The sequence below is a fragment of the Schistocerca gregaria genome, chromosome 1 (assembly GCF_023897955.1).
Source record: "Schistocerca gregaria isolate iqSchGreg1 chromosome 1, iqSchGreg1.2, whole genome shotgun sequence".
Taxonomy (NCBI): Eukaryota; Metazoa; Arthropoda; class Insecta; order Orthoptera; family Acrididae; genus Schistocerca; species Schistocerca gregaria.
The window spans coordinates 629,283,262-629,304,325 of NC_064920.1; the positions used below are offsets into that span (position 1 = coordinate 629,283,262).

Consider the following 21,064-nt stretch of genomic DNA (forward strand, 5'->3'; position numbering starts at 1 on the left):
AATGATAGCTCCACCAATCCACTGCCTTTTATACAGGGTGTTACAAAAAGGTACAGCCAAACTTCCAGGAAACATTCCTCACACACAAAGAAAGAAAATATGTTATGTGGACATGTGTCCGGAAACGCTTACTTTCCATGTTAGAGCTCATTTTGTTACTTCTCTTCAAATCACATTAATCATGGAATGGAAACACACAGCAACAGAATGTACCAGCGTGTCTTCAAACAATTTGTTACAGGAAATGTTCAAAATGTCCTCCATTAGCGAGGATACATGCATCCACCCTCCGTCGCATGGAATCCCTGATGAGCTGAGGCAGCCCTGGAGAATGGCGTATTGTATCACAGCCGTCCACAATACGAGCACGAACAGTCTCTACATTTGGTACCGGGGTTGCGTAGACAAGAGCTTTCAAATGCCCCCATAAATGAAAGTCAAGAGGGTTGAGGTCAGGAGAGTGTGGAGGCCATGGAATTGTTCCGCCTCTACCAACCCACTGGTCACCAAATCTGTTGTTGTGATGCGTACGAACACTTCAACTGAAATGTGCAGGAGCTCCAATGTGTATGAACCACATGTTGTGTCTTACTTGTAAAAGCACATGTTCTAGCAGTACAGGTAGAGTATCCCGTATGAAATCATGGCGGTGAATCGAGGAAGTACAGTACATACTGACGAAACTAGAAAGAGCTTTAACATGGAAATTAAGTGTTTCCGGACACATGTCCAGATAACATCTTTTCTTTATTTGTGTGTGAGGAATGTTTCCTGAAAGTTTGGCTGTACCTTTTTGTAACACCCTGTATATAGCGTATGCGATACCAACCCAATCTATATATGTGCATATTGATGTCCCATGACTTTTGTCATCTCAGTGTACATTTTAGCACTCTTCTCATTGTGCCTGTCAGCAACTCAATGCCTTCTCTATGTGGTGAGTAGCAATCTATCGTTTCCATACTCTTGTCAAATAATACACCCTGATATGGCAAATGAAAATAGAGGAATTATTGCCCAGGCTAAGAAAACAATAAGAACGTTCTTAAGCAGAAGGTAGTGGTACTGAAAGACTTTTTCAAAGTAATATCAAAACTGACCTCAGAATAAGTTACAACACATCTGAAAATAGAAATCTCTGCATAATCCAGTCACCTGGAGAAGTTAAAAAAACTACAGATGAGATGCATCAGTGACCACAGACCACGTACTGCAATTATGTTACAGAAACTTTAAATGAATGTATTAACAATCTGCAAAAAATTGTCGGAGTTCATAATAAAGAAATTACATATCTCAAGAAAGAAAATAAAGAGCTGCGATCAAAGAGTAGCACATGCGCACATGCGGAAATTTGTTAGCTACAAAAGGAAACATAGGCCTTGAAAGTAGATCAAAATTAAATGGAAATATGACCTTGCTAAACAATTCATTCCAAAAGCAGGGCAATAAGTGGAAACAACAAAGAAAGTTTAGTGAATTTTGCTTATCCAATCAAGTTTACACTGTTTTGTCCAACTGTGAACAATGAACATATTACAAAAGCAAACGAAATTTGTGAACAACGTAGAAAATGAGCAACATTCTCCGCAAAACAAAGTACCACTAAAAAGCCAAGAAATCTTCCAATCCTGTTGAAATAGATACAAAGTAGTGTGTAACTCAATAAATGTTATGCAAGAACATTAATGCTGCTATAATGAGTTACAGTCAATGACACATTCAAGTATTCTGAAAATAAATAAATAAATACCATGTGTGTAGGATATCTTACAGAATGTGGGTACCAGCCTCAGTACAATATCCAATTCAAATATTGTCATTATAATCACAGGAACGAATGACAGCTAAAAATAACAGCCAGAAAATAATAATTGATTTAAGAAGGATATTATCAGGCATTATGCCAAAGAAGGTGTTTACAGTTGACACACCAGTTACACATCACTTCTCAAATTGGTCATGTGTAAATCTAGAAGTAATGAAGGCAAATAAATGTCTGCACAACTTGTGCTCGAAATTAAAAATTCCACCATTATAAAAGCAACAGAATTTTGTAGGGAGTGTTATATTCACGTGAATAACTTCCGACGAACAAAACTATCAGAACTCATCTCCAATCCAACAAGAAGCGATGGTCAGTCTCCTAGTCTTACCTCTCAGATATAGCAAAAATTTCAATGTTACACCGTGTTTTGCTGCAGCCTCGAACAAAAATTCCACCATTTCATGAGCAGACCTAACACTGTTGAAAGTAAGGATAGCGTCAGTAGCAAGAGTCCCATTGCTAACAAAAACTATAGATCGAAGTGTAAAATTACAGCAACCATAAATGAAATCAGCTCCTTACCTGTCCTAGAAACTTCTAACTATCCACCAAACAGCTCTAAATCAAGAAATACCCTGGACTGTCATCTAACCAACTTCAACTATACACTAAGGAATTACAGACCTTTGATGCGAGCGGGCATTGATTGAAATCAATGCGGAAAGTTGAAAATTTGTGCTAGACCACTATTTGAAACTAGGTGTCTTGCTTACTAGGCAGATGCTCTCACCACTGAGCCATCCAGATACAGTGGTCATGGCAACTGCATTGACTACCCTAGTAAGCCTCCCGTCAGACCCAAATTCTCCATGTTGATTTAAGTGTTTGTAATGCTAAGTTGGCATATTTGGCAGTTTTGTCTTCATACTCACGTCCTACACAAACACGCAGTTTAAATGTTACACCACATTGACTGAAATCAATGCGGAAGGTTGAAAATTTGTGCTGGACCACTATTTGAAACTAGGTGTCTTGCTTACTAGGCAGATGCTCTCACCACTGAGCCATCCAGATACAGTGGTCATGGCAACTGCATTGACTACCCTAGTAAGCCTCCCGTCAGACCCAAATTCTCCATGTTGATTTAAGTGTTTGTAATGCTAAGTTGGCATATTTGGCAGTTTTGTCTTCATACTCATGTCCTACACAAACACGCAGTTTAAATGTTACACCACATTGACTGAAATCAATGCGGAAGGTTGAAAATTTGTGCTGGACCACTATTTGAAACTAGGTGTCTTGCTTACTAGGCAGATGCTCTCACCACTGAGCCATCCAGATACAGTGGTCATGGCAACTGCATTGACTACCCTAGTAAGCCTCCCGTTAGACCCAAATTCTCAACTTATCCACGCACTACAAATGTGGTCCCCCTTTGTCATTATCCTCATTACTCATTGTGTTCAACTATCATTAACATATTAGTGTGAAGCAGGACAATATGTAAAGCTTGCTGGACAATCTGACAGAGTGCTACAGCATCACTACTTGCAATTCACATCCAAGTGTTTGGCAGAGGGTTCACAGAACCAGTTTCAGACTATTTCTTGCCCATTCCACTCTCAAAAGAGCACACTGGAAAAATGAATACCTAAACCTTGCTCTTATTTTTCTATGATTCCCATTTCTTCCTACACAGGGGGGGAAGTGAATACAATATTTCTACATACAGAGGAGAAAGATGGTGACTGAAATTTTGTGAAATGATCTCGCCACAAGGAAAAATGTCTTTTTTTAGTGATTGCCACGTCAGCTCGCATATCATATGTATGACCCTTCTCTCCCCTATTTTGTAATAATAAAAAATGAGCTGTCCTTCTCTGAACTTTTTCAATGTATGTTATTGATTATGAGTTTTCGTGATAAAACACAGTCTTTGGTTCACCTTCTCCACATTTTCCATGTAATGGTTCCAATAAAAGTCTACAGAAACCATCCAACAATACCATTTCAGCTTTACGATTTTCCACCAAACTTTAGAAACCTATGAAATAAACACAATGATTTGGACACAACAATATGTATCAATAAACTGGATGTTTTAGTTATTACTGAAAATGGCATTCTGAAGAAAAAATTATCACTGCACACCCAATAACAATAAACCTTTGTTCTGTTGGTTAGTCTAACTATGATAATTTCAGAAACCTAAATATAACTTTAAGGCTAATGCTTCTACATACAGCACGTACTTCACCCCAACTGACAATGAAATGAAATGCGTAGTGAAGGCATTATGCAATTCTATGTCTTCAGGATGAGATGGGCTTAATAGAAACATTTTGAAGTCTTGCATTGAAAACATATCCGGGCCTCTTTCCATTACACTTCATCATTTGCATTGGGCCTTTGTCTCACTTCAACGCAAGGTCAGCCTTGTTACTATGGATTTGGCGATGTTAGTGTCAGAGGATGGCCGGATGCCCTTCCTGTTGCCACCCCATACCCTCTGGGACAGAATTAGTGTACCCCAGCTGTCTGCGTCCAGTGTAAGCCATGAAATAGTACGCACATGTTTCAAAGGTCTGCAAGTCGTGTAACTGAAGCAGGATGTGGGGACCAGCCCGGTATTCACCTAGTGGGATGTTGGAAACTGCACAAAAACCACATAAGAAGCATAAATATTATGATCAATTAGAAACATTATGCAGTCATATTAAAACTGAAATAATTCAATATTTCAATGAAACTCACTTTGTCTTCACAAAGAAAGCACTGAACACTCGGTTAAGATTTTGACACCAAAAGACAAAAAAATTCTGAAATACATTGGAACTGATATTGCCACTAAAGAGAACTATGTTAAATTCCTGGAAATAACAATACAAGACACACTTCAGTGGACAGGCTTGTTTATTCTGTGGCAGCAAGCAAATTGGCTGAAAATATATTTGCCATAAATACACTTAGCAAATGTGGCAATGATACCCCTGTACTAGAGACTGTTTATCATGTAGTAGTCTTGTCCAGTATAAAATACGGAATACAAGAACGAAGTGTCGCAACACAAGCAAACCTTAAAAAGTTTCTAAAGTTACAGAACAGGGCTGTAAGAATTATTTGCCGTGCAAAGCAAAGACACTCATGGTGTGGTTTATTCCCAAAAGCTGGAACATTAACGATCACAAATACGTATATTTTTAAATTGATCGTGCTGGCTCAAACAAATATTGAAAATGTGAATTCTGACCTGCTAAAACACAATACTAGAAACAAAGATCAGCCACAGGACCACACTGTATCAAAGAAATACACTGCATGCAGGACTGAGGCTTGCCAATGCCTTGTTGAGTTCAGTCACATCTCTCCCAACTGCAAAATTTAAACTCAGATCAAAAGGAATATTGACTGTAGACTCACACTGCTCATTATATGAGTAACTCAGCTTTGCACAGAATAAAGAAAATTTTATAGAGACTTTATACATGTATACGTTTCGGCGGAGTGGACGAAGACAGAGGCCATATGTGTATGAGTTGTGCTTGTGTGAATGTGTTTGTTGTCTTTTTGCAAAGAGAGACTTTTTTGTCTGAAAGTTTACATGTTTAGTAGTCTTTTCATTGTGTCTGTCTGTACCTCAATGTCTCCTCTATGTGGTTAGTAGCAATCTATCCTTTTCATAATAGTGTTGTTACATTTTTGAATTGTCTCTCTGAATAAAAAATAATCAACATATTACTGAAAACAAAAGAAGAAAGTAAGTTAAAATTTATTTATCATGATATACCATAGTGGAATATTTAACTTGAAAATGAAAGTTTGGAAAAAAATGTTTCCTGTACAGTATATCTTCTCTGTAGCCTTATGCACTGAAGGTAATAAAACTGATATTTTAATTAGAAAATGAAGAAATTTACTGTTGGAAATTTAACATGGTCAGCATAGCCTGCCACAGATGAATCAACTGGATGTTTGCAGTATTATAAATATGTAAGGTACATGTTTGCTGGTAGTCTTACCTTCAAACAGTTATGCACAATCGGCACTTTTGAAAGAATCAGAGGACTATAGCCTTGCAATAGAGTGCAATACAGCTACAAATGGATGTCACTGTTGCTATGAATAACAACTAACAATAGTATATCACTAGAAGTAGATAGCTTAAGGGCAGTAAAATTCAGGCAACCTAGAAGACTGGAACCAACCACTCAGTATTGCTGGGAAAATGAATATCACATGATAGTGGGAACTTACAATCTGTTGAAAACACTTATTTGTGTACAAACAATATTTATTTACATTCTGTAATGTTCATACTTGTACAATGCTAAATACTTACAATGAGAATTGCGACAAAACAAGCAAGTGTTGTATTCCAGTCTCCATATGATGAGGCTTTCCCAACAAGAACACTGTAGAAAATGAAGTCTCCTAAGCCCAGCTTAACACCTCCTGCAAACAGAAACCAGAACTTCCAACTTTGTCTCTCACTAAACATGTATACAAAAATGAACAATCATATAAGATAACTAGTAGGTAGTTAATATAGCAGCCCTTCCATAAGCAATAATGAGGAACTGGGAAGAGGGGCGAATTTCTTTGGCAGGAAGACATGGCTAAAAAATATTTAGTGGAACTGGAAAATTCGTCATCTTCCTTGCAGTGTCTTACAAGAAACTGTAATATTTATGAAAGCCCCTCCCTTTTATTTGAGGCTTTTTGTGGACTTCTTGTGGTAAATATGAAATCCAATGAATATACAGTTTCATGATAGAATGTGTGGGGAAATTTGTGGAAATGCCGAAACAGAGTTTCCATGGTGAATTGTTAGTTCTCTTTCATCTTCTTTTCCACAGGGTGAATATATTTCACCAAATACAAATGCCCTTTGTGTTTCTCATCTTGTAGTAGTTGTGTTCTTTGTTCAACTGCCAAATCCATGTTTTTCCCAGCAGGAAACAAACAAATATGATGGTGAACATCAGCAACTGTCATATTCTGTGCATTTAAGATAAATATGATTAGGTGCCCTTACCCAAAGCACTGCATATATATTTTTTGCATATGTGCAGAAATTCTTCAACATCATAATAAACCAATACCATGCATCATTACTGCTGTTGTCTCAAACAATGGCACCTTTGCTCTGCTAATGAGTAACACTAGTTTGAGCTAACTGACATCAACATTAGAAGAAATATCGAAAGAACTGCACCTCCAAGCTACCTGGAAAAACACAAACCATGACAGGTGGAGAGGGGAAATGATGATATGTGACAATGGGAGGAAGGGGAAAAAACTGTACCCCAGAGGGGGATAAAGAGCCTAAATGTTGATATAATTTTTAAAAAATGCTGTCACGCTTTTACTGCTGAATATACTCTTGGAAATGCGTGTGTTCATGGAAGGAAGAGAGGTGGCACCTGTGCTTGCATGTGGATGAATGTATGCACCTCAAACAAAGACTTTGAAATCATAAGACTAAGTGGCCTACTTGAAATATGATAATAATACTCCCGTAGTGGGGTGACGATGAAGACATACAAAATCTTGTATGCGCTGAAATTTTGCAAAGAATGTTAATGAAGACATTATTAATATTTATAAAGATAGATTAGGGGGAGAGGGGAAGGGGATCGGAAAGGGGGAGGAGAAATGGTACCACACAAAAAAGGAGTCAGAAATAAATAAAGACAAAAAACAAATGTTATGACTGAAACAGGAACACTGTGAAAGGAGTACTGTTAAATACCACTTTTATACTTTTCAAGGGACTTCAAAAACTGTGTAAAATGTGGGGAAACATGAAAGGTGGAAATTACTATTTAAGCAGCAACATTTTCATGTATAACTCCTCCTCCCCACGTTTTCTTATTTTATGCATCAAAGTACCCGTATGAGACTTGTTTATTGTTTAACAAACGTGTACCTAATTTGGTACTATGTTTAGCCACCAGCATGGCATTTCCTGATATTTTAGCACAACAACTCATGTTAATAATCACACACTATAAAATGTAATTTGCTGAAGATGCTGGACAAAAGCAATCGGATAAAAGGCACACTCACTGGCGGGACAGTCACTGCCCCCTTATTGCAAAGCTGATTACAGATTTATAGATTACAAAAGAAACAAGCATTTAATGTTAACGCTGTGAAGAACATATCAGATGTGTGCGACTGAGTCACACACAAAAATCAGCCATAGCAGAACACAGCATAAATGAAGAACACACCTTTAACTTCAAAAACACAAAGGTACTGTGCTGAGCATCTGGCTTCTGGGAAAGTGTTATCAAAGAATCCAAAGAAATAAGGGTTCACGACAATCTGGTCAACAGATATGAGAGATACCAACTCAGCACAGCATGGAACACTGCGAAAGCGGCAATCCGTCGGGAGGGCGCCCGTCAATGTCCTCTGCTGCGGACGCAGACAGAAGGCTTACACTGAGAACTGAATGCGGCCGCTGGGGGCAACCGCCATACCTACCACTGCGCGCATGCCGGTGGTCCACCGTAGCCACCAGAGGTCCAATGGAGGGGGGCGACCGCACATCTAAATAGCCCACTCTCCACGAATCTCGACACTTTGCCAGAAGATGGGTAGTATGACACTTCCCGAAACGTCGCAAGATATCAACACTATCACCCGGCAGGAGACCTGAGAAACCTTCATCAATATGACTCCTTACCCTTTCATTTTTCCTTCCTTCCTGACGAAGCAACTGCCAGTTGCGAAAGCTCGTAATTCTGTGTGTGTGTTTGTGTGTTTTGTTCATGTGCCTGTCTGCCGGCGCTTTCCCGCTTGGTAAGTCTTGGAATCTTTGTTTTTAATATATTTTTCCCATGTGGAAGATTCTTTCTGTTTTATTTACATTTTAGATTTTACAATGACAAGTGCATGAAGTATTGCAAAGTGCATTAAATATCATACACTAACATAAGAGACTGGGCTATGCTACGGATCAGTCTGTCACCTAGCCTTTATTTCACATTCATAGTCGGAGGCTTCACCAAATAGCAACCAAACTAACACTTTACAAACTGAAAATTAACTCTGACCTCTGGCTTTGCTACAGATCAATCTGTCACCATCATCAAGATTTTGGGGTAGGAGGTAGGGGGAGGCAGTTGTACATATCACAATGTAGCCTTTTAAGCACTTATTTTATACAACACCAATAAGGCATTAACAACTGGTACAGCCATTCATATGTTTTACAAAAAATACAAAATTGTTTATTGTTTTAAGTTTTTGTCATTTTTCAATATGGTTTTCCAGTTCATAAACACAATGGAGAGCTTAGACATCTATATCTGCAACACAATTGTACTTTTTACTGTCTTCGCTGCTGCATTTACATAGGCAACAGAGAGAATCCCACTGTCATCAACTCTATCTCTTATCATTTTACTGTATATGGAAGCCAGTTATATCTTAAAACAATACAAATGGTTTAGAAGTAAAGGAGGCAAGTTACCAGATGAAAGAAGCATTGAGTTATCAAAAGGCACAATGCACAATGACTACAGTTCATCAAGTAGACTGTTGCGAGATGTTGTGTCAGGCGGAGTGAATAGAGGGAGAAAGGATGCAGGAGGGAGGGTTGACAAGAGATGGCTGAAGGCTCAGAGGGAGGCAGCAGGTGTGTAGTATGGGAAGACAGGAGGGAGAGGCATCAGTTGTACAGGATAGGGGTATGACATACAGGCACGGGAGACGACGTTTTCGTGTGCAGCATAATGACACTGATGTGGCAGAGTGAACTGGAGGAGGGTGCAGGGCAGAGGATGGGGAGACTGTTGGATAGTGGGTGTGGGTGTGGTGGGTTGGTGGAGATGAGGCCAGGATGATTGTGGGAGTGAAGAATGTGTTGATGTGTTACAACTCCTACTCACATAGTTTGTAAAAGCAGGATTTTTTTTTTGAGGGGGAGGGGGGGGGGGGGGGGTTAAGTCTGCAGATGGCATAGTTTGTGAAGCAGCCACTGAACTCAAGCATATTGTGTTTAGCAGCATATTCCGCCACTGGGTGGTCAACTCTGGTCTTGGCCACAGTTTGCAGTGGCCATTCATTCTGATGTACAATTGTTTGGTGGCCATACCTACATAAAACGCTTTACAGAAATTGCAGCAGATCTGGTACATGACACACCTACTTTCGTAGGTGCTCTGATGGGATTAGATAAACCTGTGACAGGAAGCTAGCAAAGTAGGAGGTTGTCTCTTGCTCCTAAATTATCTCTATCTTCATCACATATATTTTCAACGGTGTAAACATTATCATCAGTATGTAGGAAATCTCACACTGGATGCTCTGGCGCCAGCTTTTCCCATAATGAACAATGGAGAGTTCCAGTGTCATCAATATTACTCAGTCTTGGTAAGTCAAATCAATTTGCTTCACCTGCCTGAAAGAACCCAGCTTTTCAGAAGCAGTTGGAGACCATAGACACTCTAACCTATGTCCATGCCTTGGCAATACAGTACAAAGCATCTAAAATTGATAGTTTAAAGGAGGCCAGATGTTTTCTAGCTTCCATCAAACTTGATGCCTTCTGCACTATGGCTTCCTTGTAATAAGTTTTGAAGGTATGGATAATATCAGCATCCAAGGGCTGCACCAATATGCAGTGCAGTTTGGTGACAGAAACTTTAACTGCACAATTTATATGTTTTGGATGAGCATGGCAACAATCCATAAACAGGAGAATTTTCATATTACAGATACCCATTTTTGAATCAACTGCTTCTTGAATAATTACAATGTCATCCACACCTTGCCATTGGCACTATGGTCCATAAGTAATGTTTTTACATTTTAAAACCAATGTACTTTTTAGCCATGAGCATTTGTACCTAGCATTACTGGATTTGCCTGTGTTCCCTTAATGGAAATTTCCTCCTATAAATGCAAGTGTTTTATTTAGAAGCATATTTAAAAAAAAAAGAGACCATTTTCATCTATGTTGAAGGTGGCTTTCAGTTTACATTGTTTTATAAGTTTTTGTAATCTACCACTCTGCCATTCACAAACAGTTTTCATGTTTATGTTCCTACAAGAATTCCAGATAAAATATATCACATGAAGGGTTCTCAGAACAAAGTTCCCAAAGCTTTACTAAGATTATCTTTGAGTATCAATTAAATGAAACGTACCAAGGGACCTGGTGTCATTGTTGTGATTAACTTTCTAACTATAAGTTACACCAATACGGAGCTTAACCTTAAAAATAAACAATGAATAAAGACTGGTGAATATTTAGCATTAAATTTCAGCAATGCGCACAGGCAAGATTGTCACCATTTGAAGAGAAATTATGGATAATTATTGATCATATTTTGTTCTGGAGACTAAACTATTGGGAAATTATAAGAGAGGGGTCAAAAAGTTTCTAGCCAAACAAATAAACAATTGTAAAATTTCAAAATACCAATTTATTTTTCAATATAATACCTGTGTACACAAATACATTTGTGGGCATACTCAGATAACTTCTGCAAAGCATTCAAATAAAACGTCTTCGATTTCGAGTCCAACCAAGCATTCGCAGCATCAATCACTGCATCATCACTGTCAAATAGCCCTCTTTTGAGGTCTTTTTTTAGGTTTGGGAAAAGAAAAAAAGTCTGATGGAGCCAAATCTGAAGAATATGCCAGACGATGTAACAATTCGAACCCACAGTCATGAAGAGTTTCCAGTGTTGCAAGGGTTTTGTGCAGCAGTGCGTTGTCCTGATGCAAGCAACTTTTTTGCTCCTTCTTTCTCTCTCTCTTCTCTCGAATGGCGCAGGAGGGTACAATAAAACAATGCATTGATAGTTACGCCCTTTTGCAAGTAATCTACCATAATTACCCCTTCCGCATCCCAGAAGACTGATGCCATCACCTTACTTGCTGATTTTTGCACCTGGAATTTATTCGGGGTAGGGGATGAAGTATGTTTCCATTGTTGTGACTGTTTTTTTGTCTCAGGATCAAAGTGGTGAACCCACGTTTCGTCCATTTTCACATACCTTGCAAGAAACCCATCTTCACTCACTTCAAATTGGCAAACAATTTCTTTACAACACTGCACATTTTCCCGTCTCTGATCTGCATGCAAGTCTTTCGGGATCCACTAAGATGAAACTTTCCGCATTCCCAAAATATCCACAACAATGTCATGAGCATGCCCATGGAAGATTCCATATATCATTTCAATGTGCAGCAATGTTGTTTGACGACCACAGAAAATTGTATCATAAATTGCAGTCACTGTTTTATCAGTGGCAATGGTGTCAGGTCTTCTGCTCCTTGGTGCATCTTCCACACTTGTTCTTCCACATTTGAAGTCAGACACTCAGTTTTTCACTGTTGCATGAGATGGAGTATTGTCCTTAAGTGTATTCCACATGTCTCCACAATTTCTTTGGGAATCCTTCCATTCAAATGAAAATATTCAATCACAGCACTGTTCTTAATTTTTTCGATATTCACCATTTTGATTACACAACAATATACAACGCATCCTAGTGACAGAACAAACAAAGCTGGAGCCGCGAAATTTGACTTGCATACCCACAAAGGGTCACTATAAAAGTTGGTGGTGGTGTTTGTGCGAGATATTATGGTACCTATCTTGGGGTAGAAACTTTTCAACCGTCCTTTGTACATAACTCAAAATGTGGAAAAAAGATATAATATGGTTTACCCATAATGGATAGAGACATTTTGGTTCTCATAAGTGTATTAGGCACATTAATAAATTTTATTACTTTAAAAACTTATGTAGGTAAATAATATAGCTATTAACATGTTGTGAAGTGTGGGAAGGCTAAAAATGAAAACCGTCACCTACAATATGAACTACAGTGGAACTTCGATTTTATATTTTCCGATTTAACGTTTTTTTGCAATTCTACACAATAAATTTGTAGCCCCTGTGTAAAACCCATAAGATCAATGCTAAGAATTCCCCAGTTTTACATTTACTCCTAGTAAGCTTTACCAAGATTCTGAGTTATCACTTGACTTCATCCCATTTTCTTCCTATTGAAATTTGATGTGACTGAACACTTAATAAGTGGCTTGGAAGACAGACGGTTTGTACCATGAGTAGTGGGGGAACTAAGAAAATATTTTAGGCCATTGGGGAGAGGAAATGCTGATGTAATCTACAATCACAACTTGCAACATTTACCTTTGTTGCACAATTATGATAGAACTACTGCAAGGTTGCAGTGGTAATGCAAAAACAAGACAGTTGACGTGAATTGTTCTGGACCAAGCCAATACGTGACGAAGTGGCCCAGCCACCACCTTTTCTAATAACACTTTTAACTCAGTCTCTTCTTTTTGCATGTATTTTAAATGTATAAGGGGCATTCAAATGAAACCCAGTCACTAGCAGAAACTAACAGTAATGATTTTATTAACTCAAAAATGTAGCTATACACAATACACATACTCAAAAAAAAGTCACCAAAACTGTTGGCATATTTATCCCACTGTGACACCAGCCAGTCAATTCCATCGTTGAAGAAGCTAGTAGCTGCTGGACACAGTCACACACTTTGTCGTCCATTGCAAATTGATGTTCACAAATAGCTTGTTTTGGAGGTCCAAACACATGACAGTCACACGGTGAAAGGTTGGGACTGAACGGTGGATATTCCAGTGTTTCCCACCGAAACTGCTGCAATGTTGCCTTCACTGCATAGGCCATGTGTGGACGGGCATTATCATGCAGGAGGATAATACCATTGGACAACATGCCTTGGCATTTCAACTTGATGGCTCATCTAAGGTTCTGTAAAGTGGCTTGATAATGCTGGGCATTGATGGAGTTCCCCATTCAAGAAACATGACAAGCAGTGAGCCCTTGTGTCAGAAAAGGAGGACATCATGACCTCACCAGAACTGGTGTGCACGGCCTTTGTTTTCTTTGCAAGTGGTGAAGTCACATGTTCCCATTGCTTGCACTGACACTTGCTTAACAATTCAAAATGGTAACAACTTTTCGTCACCTGTGACAATAAACGAAAGAAAGCCGTATTCCTCCGCATCATAATGTTGCAGATGACTCAAAGACAGCACCATTCAAGTATTGTGCTGTTCGGCAGTCAGTCGGTGGGCAGCTCACTGCGCACAGATTTTTCAAAAGTTCAAATGTTGATGCATTATGATGTGGCTGGTGCTTAAGCTAATACCCAGCAACCAATGGATCTCATCCATAATGATCTGCAGTTGTCCAAAACCAAAGCATTCACTTCCGCAACAATTTCTGGTGTGATTACATGATGAGCCTGTCCAGGATGAGCATCGTCTTCCAGTGACTCGTGCCCCTCAAGGAATCGTTTGTGCCATTACACATTGCTTGAATAACTCAGACTGTACTCACCATACACAGCCTTCACAACTCGATTCATTTCATGGCCTCCAACTCCCTCCGCCGCCAAAAATCGAATCACTTCTCATATGTTTGCTTACTCGCCTGCATGTTCGGTAGTGGAAGATTACTTGTGTGACCACCTTCTCTTCAGCATGAAACCACACTGGCGCTATGCAACATCAAACGGTGCGCACACGTCAGTCTCTACCAATAGATGGCGCAACCGTACCCACAGTTACATGGTGCTACCTTACATCTAACACAAAGGTAGATATAATGACCAGGTTTCATTTGAATGAAGCTCATACAATATTCAGCAACAATATCAATCATCAACCTTTTAAATCCAAACACTGAGTCTCAAAGAATATGCTTGGTTGTAATCGAGAAAACATTGCCCGTTTCCAGCTAGCGAGCTCTTATTGGTTGGTGATTTGTTAAGTAACCCAACAGCCAGCACAGCCATCACACCACACTAATAAACGTAAAATGAGCTCACCTATTGGATGTGTGGGGAGAGTGGGTTGGTTGGTTGTTTGGGGGAAGAGACCAAACAGCAAGGTCATTGTTCTCATTGGATTAGGGAAGGAAGTTGGCCATGCTCTTTCAAAGGAACCATCCCGGCATTTGCTTTGAGCAATTTAGGGAAATCACAGAAAACCTAAATCAGGGTGGCCGGACGTGGGATTGAGCCGTCGTCCTCCCGAATGCGAGTCCAGTGTGCTAACCACTGCGCCACCTCACTCGGTTGGGGAGAGTGGGAATGGCAGTTCAGCAGTGGGGTGCTGGTAGGGGTGAAATCATTTTGTGAAGTGCTAAAAATACACTTTTCATGCAGATTATGTGCTATGACAGAGATGTCACACAGAAATAGAACAAAGGTTTTTAGGTAATACATTTTAGAGGCTTTAGTATCCAATTCTGACATGATACAGTTGCAACAACTACATACATTACTCGTGTATATACTTTGCACACTGTAGATTGTAGAGATTGGTAGCAGTGACAGAGGACATGAATCGAAACTGAAGCACCTGAATTGTCTTTCAAACTTTCATTTTACACAGTGTACAGAAATTCACTGAGCCAACTTCTAATAAGCTTGCAACATAAATTGGGAAAGTAAACTCATTTTTTCACATCTCTGTTTCTCTCATTAAGCCTAAAATAACATTTTAACAGTGGTGAGCATATGAAGTGCAGCTCATAAGAAAAGTATTAAACAATAACAGCAAAGGTGACAAAAAATGTCATTAAGCAGATGTATGCAATTATGCTTATGGTTTAACCACTTAGCTACTGTGATGTTTTTGGTTTAATTCAACATGTTCATCAATTTTTGCTTTTTTTCTGGGAGAGTACAAATGATGGACTCTCAAAAACATGTGTTTTGAATGTATAATTTGTAGTCATAGCATGTTGGAAGGCAGCTTGATTGCTTTGTACTCAGATACTAGTTTTAATTTTTTGATGATAATGGTCGAAGTAGAGAGGATATAAAATGTAGAGTCAGGTACTCTTTTCGGAAAGTATTTGTATGGAGTGTAGCCTTGTATGGATGTAAAACATTGAAGATAAATAATTTAGACAAGAAGAGAACAGAAGCTTTTGACATGTGGTGCTACAGAAGAATGCTGAAGATTAGATAGGCAGATCACATAACTAATGAGGCGGTATTGAACAGGATTGGGGAGAAGAGAAATTTGTGGCACAACTCGACTAGGAGAAAGGATCGCTTTGTAGGACGTATTCTGAGGCATCAAGGGATCACCAATTTGGTATAGGAGGGCTGCGTGGAGGGTAGAAACCATAGAAGGAGACCAAGAGATGAATACACTAAACAGAGTCAGAAGGTTGTAGGGTGCAGTAGGTACTGGGATATGAAGAAGCATGCACAGGCTAGAGTAGCATGGAGAGCTGCATCAAACCAGTCTCTGGACTAAAGACCACAACAACCCAAAGGATTACACGATTTAACTGCAACCGTTTTTTTTTTTTTTTTAACAGCTACCTTCAAACAGAGGAGGGGTAACCACTATCTTAGTACTGATAGAATGTTGGTCAAAGTACACAAAATTTTATTCTTTTAAACAAGCTAATGTAGATACAGTAACGAAGTGTTTAAGAGACTGTTTTAAAGACATAGGTAAGCTTTGCAGGCTCCCACAGTTTACAAGTAATAACTTCAAAGAATTTTTAGCAAAAAATTATGATATCTGTAGCTATTTTGAAATGTCACCCACAATCCAATCCTTGTGGCTGGATTATGAAGAAGATTGAATGTTTGTGTAGAACATAATGATCTAACAGGCACTGGCTTAGTTAATCCTTGAATTTCATACCATCTCGAATGAACTACTCAATATGTTTACAGATTCATCACCAGTAAAAATAATCAATAAAACTGTTAATGGTGAACCACTGATACAGTTACACTTGTTTTGTAAATAAAACAGACTTTTCTTGGTGCAACTTTTCCCTGATGCATTTCGCCTTTTTCTTGCTTGAATGCATCTTCAGTAGGATAGTTTGATGTGATCTGCATTTCCTCTGATCTAGTCTGGAGGTTGCACTACCATTTTATTTTCAAAACATAAGCACACTTTTGTATTCCAAACTTTCTCATACTGTTCACCATGTTTCTCCTTGTTAGGGAAAAATAAAATAAGTTGCAGCAAGAAAAGGCGGTTTTATTTACAAAACAAGTATATGTGTGCTTCCTGTGAAGGGTGGCCATGCAAACAAACTTGTGCTGTTGATGTTGTTTAAGTGCTGCCTTCTGTGCCCACTAAATCTGAAGAACTACAAAATACAGTGAAGGATAATTTGCAAAAACAATTCAAAAGTAGAGTAAGGAAATATAACAAAAAAGCAATTGCATCAGCATTCTAGGTTGATGACTTAGTATTAGCCAAGGACTTCCATCCTAGTTCTAACTTAAAGAGAGAAACAAGTAATTCTTTCCGAAAATATAGGGGATCTTTAAAGATGCTTGGCCTTCCTCATTTAAAAGCAGTATACTTAGTAGACCCAGACACTACTCAAGAGAAGGGCTTAGATAACACTGATATGTTAAAGAAACTTAAACCCTTAGGACAATCTGCCATCTCTGCATATTTGGCAGAGTGATGACCGCCAGCTTTCACATTAGCTGCTTTACATTTTCATACTTCCATTTTCCCCAGAGCAGTTTCTTCTACTCTTACTACCCTGTGATTTTTGACTTGAATTTATCTTTCTCTGTCCTATATTAATTTTAGTCATAGAATGACCCGTCTTGTTACAGAGAGACTTATTACAGTTCTCTCATACGGAAAAGAAATAAATACAAAAAATACAAACAAAAACCATTACAGCTACAGTAAAAGATGTTGCAAAATAAAAACGATGTATTGTATACGTTCTGTATAGTAGGAGTTTCATACTTTTCCTATACAGCATATAGATAAAGAACCCATCAAGAAGGGATCCTGGAATGTGGGGGTGGTGTGGGATTCTTTCTATGGGACTCTTATCTTCTTTCTTTGATTGTAGCAAGCTTGTAATTAATTTTCATTTTCTTTCTTTTCTGAGAGGAATAGGCCGTACAAATTCTATCCTACCCCTTCCCACATTCATATATTTCTATTGTCACATAGAAGAAGGTGTAATTAGAAGAATGATGAACACTAACTTCACTTAACAAAGGTTTATTCAGCACTTGCACATACAAGAGAGCGGAGCGAACTGCCTCCGGCCAGAACACATACAGAATATATATACAGCTACAGAAAATTCCAGTACAATGTTTCTTGTCATTTGTGGATACTTCTAGAATGTACTCGAACCGAATATAAAAATTAAAACTGTTCAGTCTAGGTGAGTTTTGAACTCACGACCCTCTATCCATCAGTTTAGTATCATAACCACTACACCACAGCGCTACTCAGCTTCTTCTGCAACACTGCTCCCTCCTTAAGAGAAGAGCGTCTCCATGTTGCCTCCTCTTAGTCTGGGAACAAGTCATCAGTCCTGCATACTCCGACTCCCAATGACTGATGCTCACCCTGGGAGTGATATTCTTTGCACTTCTTTGGCCGCTACACTCTTCATCATCCTTTCACTTGTTGCCTGTCGCTGGAGCTTCGAATTTACCCTGGATGGCAGGATCCTTGTAGGGCTTCATTAGAAGGATGTGGACCGTATCTCTGATCTTTCGTTGTCTTGTGCCGTGGTCGAAATCTTCAACTTCATAAGTAACATCAGACAACTGTCTTACAACCTTATACGGTTCAAAGTAGCGCCTGAGGAGCTTCTCAGAAACACTGACCTTCAGAATAGGAGTGAAGATCCAGAAGAGGTCACCAGGCTGTTAGACAACAGGACGATGGCTCGGGTCATACCTTCGCAGATCGTTTTCTTCAGCCTGCAGCATGCGGAGTCAAGCTAACTGCCGAGCTTCCTCAGCTCTGGTTAACACCTGGCCGATGTAGTCTTCGTCCACGTCATCAGGATGTAACAGAAACACAGTGTCCATCGTCGTAGTTACCTCACGCCCATGCACCAGGAGAAATGGCATAAATCCTGTGGTGTCTTGTTTGGAGGTGTTGTAGGCAAATGTCATGAAAGGTTGCACCTCCTCCCAATTGCTCTGCTCAACATTGAAGAACATTGATAGCATGTCGGCCAAGGTCTTATTAAGGCGTTAAGTAAGCCCGTTGGTTTGTGGATGGTAGGCAGTCATCATGTGATGAGTAATGGTGCACCGACAGTTTATCTCTGTCACAAGAATCGATTGAAAAACTTTCCCGCGATCTGTAATTAACGACCTTGGGGCACCGTGTTTTAATACAATGTCTTCCACAATGAATTTGGCTACCTTGGATGCTTCAGCTGTTTTCACGGCTTTTGTAATGGCATAGCGTGTCAGATAATCAGTGCAAACAATAATCCATCTATTGCCACAAGCAGACGTTGGAAATCGTCTGAGGAGGTCAATCCCAACATGCAGGAAAGGAGTTACGGCTGGAGAAATTGGTATGAGTCGGCCAGATGGTTTCTGAGGAAATGCTTTTCTCCTCTGGCACACTCTACAGTGCGACACATAGTGACGGACACTCCTAAATAAACCTGGATGGAAGAATCTCTTGCAGATTCTATCGTTGGTCTTAATAAATCCAAAATGTCTAACCTCAGGTGTCTCATGGAATTTCTGTAGAACATCTAAGTGCATGTGTTTAGGGATCACTGGTAGCCACCTCTTTCCAAACAGATCAAAGTTTTTCTTGCAAAGTAATCCATTAACTACCTTAAAAAATTGTCCTTTCACATCCTCTGACCGATTTAAGGCAAGCATAATTTGAGATATCTTGGCGTCCTCCTTCTGCTCAGCAGAGAGACCCTGGAGTGCAGTGAGACAGTCACTATCTTTATCAGTCTTTATGGTTTTGCAAAGGGTTTCTTGAGAGGCAGTCGGCATCTTGGTGTTTTCTTCCACTTTTGTACACTATGGTAATGTCATACTCTTGAAGACATAGTGCCCAACTGGCGAGTCGTACTGTTGGGTCCTTAAGACCTGTCAGCCACCAAAGTAAACGATGGTCGTTCTGTCGGGTCCTTAAGACCTGTCAGCCAACAAAGTGAACGATGGTCTGTAACAACTGTGAATGGCCTTCCATAGAGATACTGTCGAAATTTGCACGTGGCCCAGATCACAGCAAGACATTCTCTTTCTGTAGTTGAGTAATTTATCTCGGCTTTTGTAAGTGTCGTAGAAGCATAGGCTATAACCTTCTCTTTTCCATCTTAAATTTGCATCTTGATCCCATACCCACTGGCATCTGTGTGTAGTTCTGTAGGTGCTCTCTCATCATACAGACCAAGTACAGGGTCAGTCAGCAGAGCTTTTTGCAGCACATCAAAAGAGTCTTGTTGAACACCACCCCAGATAAATTAGGCATCAGCTTTTAACAACTCTTGGAGTGGTCTAACTTTAATACAAAAGTCTTTTATAAAATGACGGTAATAGGAACATAATCTGAGGAAGCTTCTCACATCTCTAATACTTTTAGGAATAGCGAATTCCATTATAGATCTCACCTTATCTGTGTCTGGCCGCACACCTTCGCTTGACACAAGGTGTCCAAGTACTCTGATATCTTTTGCACCAAAGAGACACTTTCTTGGATTAAGTTTCAGTCCGCCTTGTTGGAGACACTCAAGAACGGCCCTCAGTCATTTTATATGTTCATCAAATGTCTCTGAGAACACTATAATGTAATCTAAATAACAAAGACACATCGTCCACTTCAGGTGACGTAGAAGATTATCCATCATCTGTTCAAAAGTTGCTGGTCCATTACACAAACCAAACGGCATTACCTTAAACTCAACAGGCCCTCAGGAGTGATGAATGGAGTTTTTTCACGATCAGCCTCATCTACTTCGATTTGCCAGTATCCCGAGTACATGTCCATGGTAGAGAAAATATTAGCCCCCTCCAGACAATCTAGTGTATCGTCAATGCGTGGAAGAGGACGAGTGCCAACTGCCATCCTTCTTCCTGACGAGGACCCCTGGTGACCACCGTGGGCTCTGCGAAGGCTGAATGATGTCATTCTTCATCATATAAGCTACATCGTCGCGAATTATTCGATGTACCGTTGCTGACACACAGTATGCTCTGTGCCTTATTGGTTGATCGTCTCCAGTGCTAATCTGTTGCTTCACTGTCAATTTGTCTAATTTGCTCTTCCTCTTGAAGAATGGCAAGTAGCTTCTTCTGTTGTTCCTTTGCGATATCTGGTGATAGTCGAGCTAGAAGATCTTGACTCGTAGGAGTAGCGCTAATTTTGCCCACAGACTCGGCATGGGAGGTTTCTCTGATGCTCAGCTGTTCTTCAAGTAATGGCTCTGTCGCGGACTGATGGGAGCCACTGTGT

At 39.6% G+C, this 21,064-nt stretch overlaps 1 protein-coding gene across 4 annotated transcripts in view; it reads right to left on the reverse strand.

The window, feature by feature from the left end:
- LOC126359950 (presenilin homolog) overlaps positions 1-21,064 on the reverse strand; it is a 155,804-nt gene that overhangs the window by 7,496 nt on the left and 127,244 nt on the right. For all 4 annotated transcript variants that reach the window (XM_050007669.1, XM_050007671.1, XM_050007670.1 and 1 more), the window contains one exon: positions 6,108-6,220. In XM_050007669.1, the coding sequence (XP_049863626.1) occupies positions 6,108-6,220 (113 nt within the window). The remainder of the gene's footprint in view (positions 1-6,107; positions 6,221-21,064) is intronic.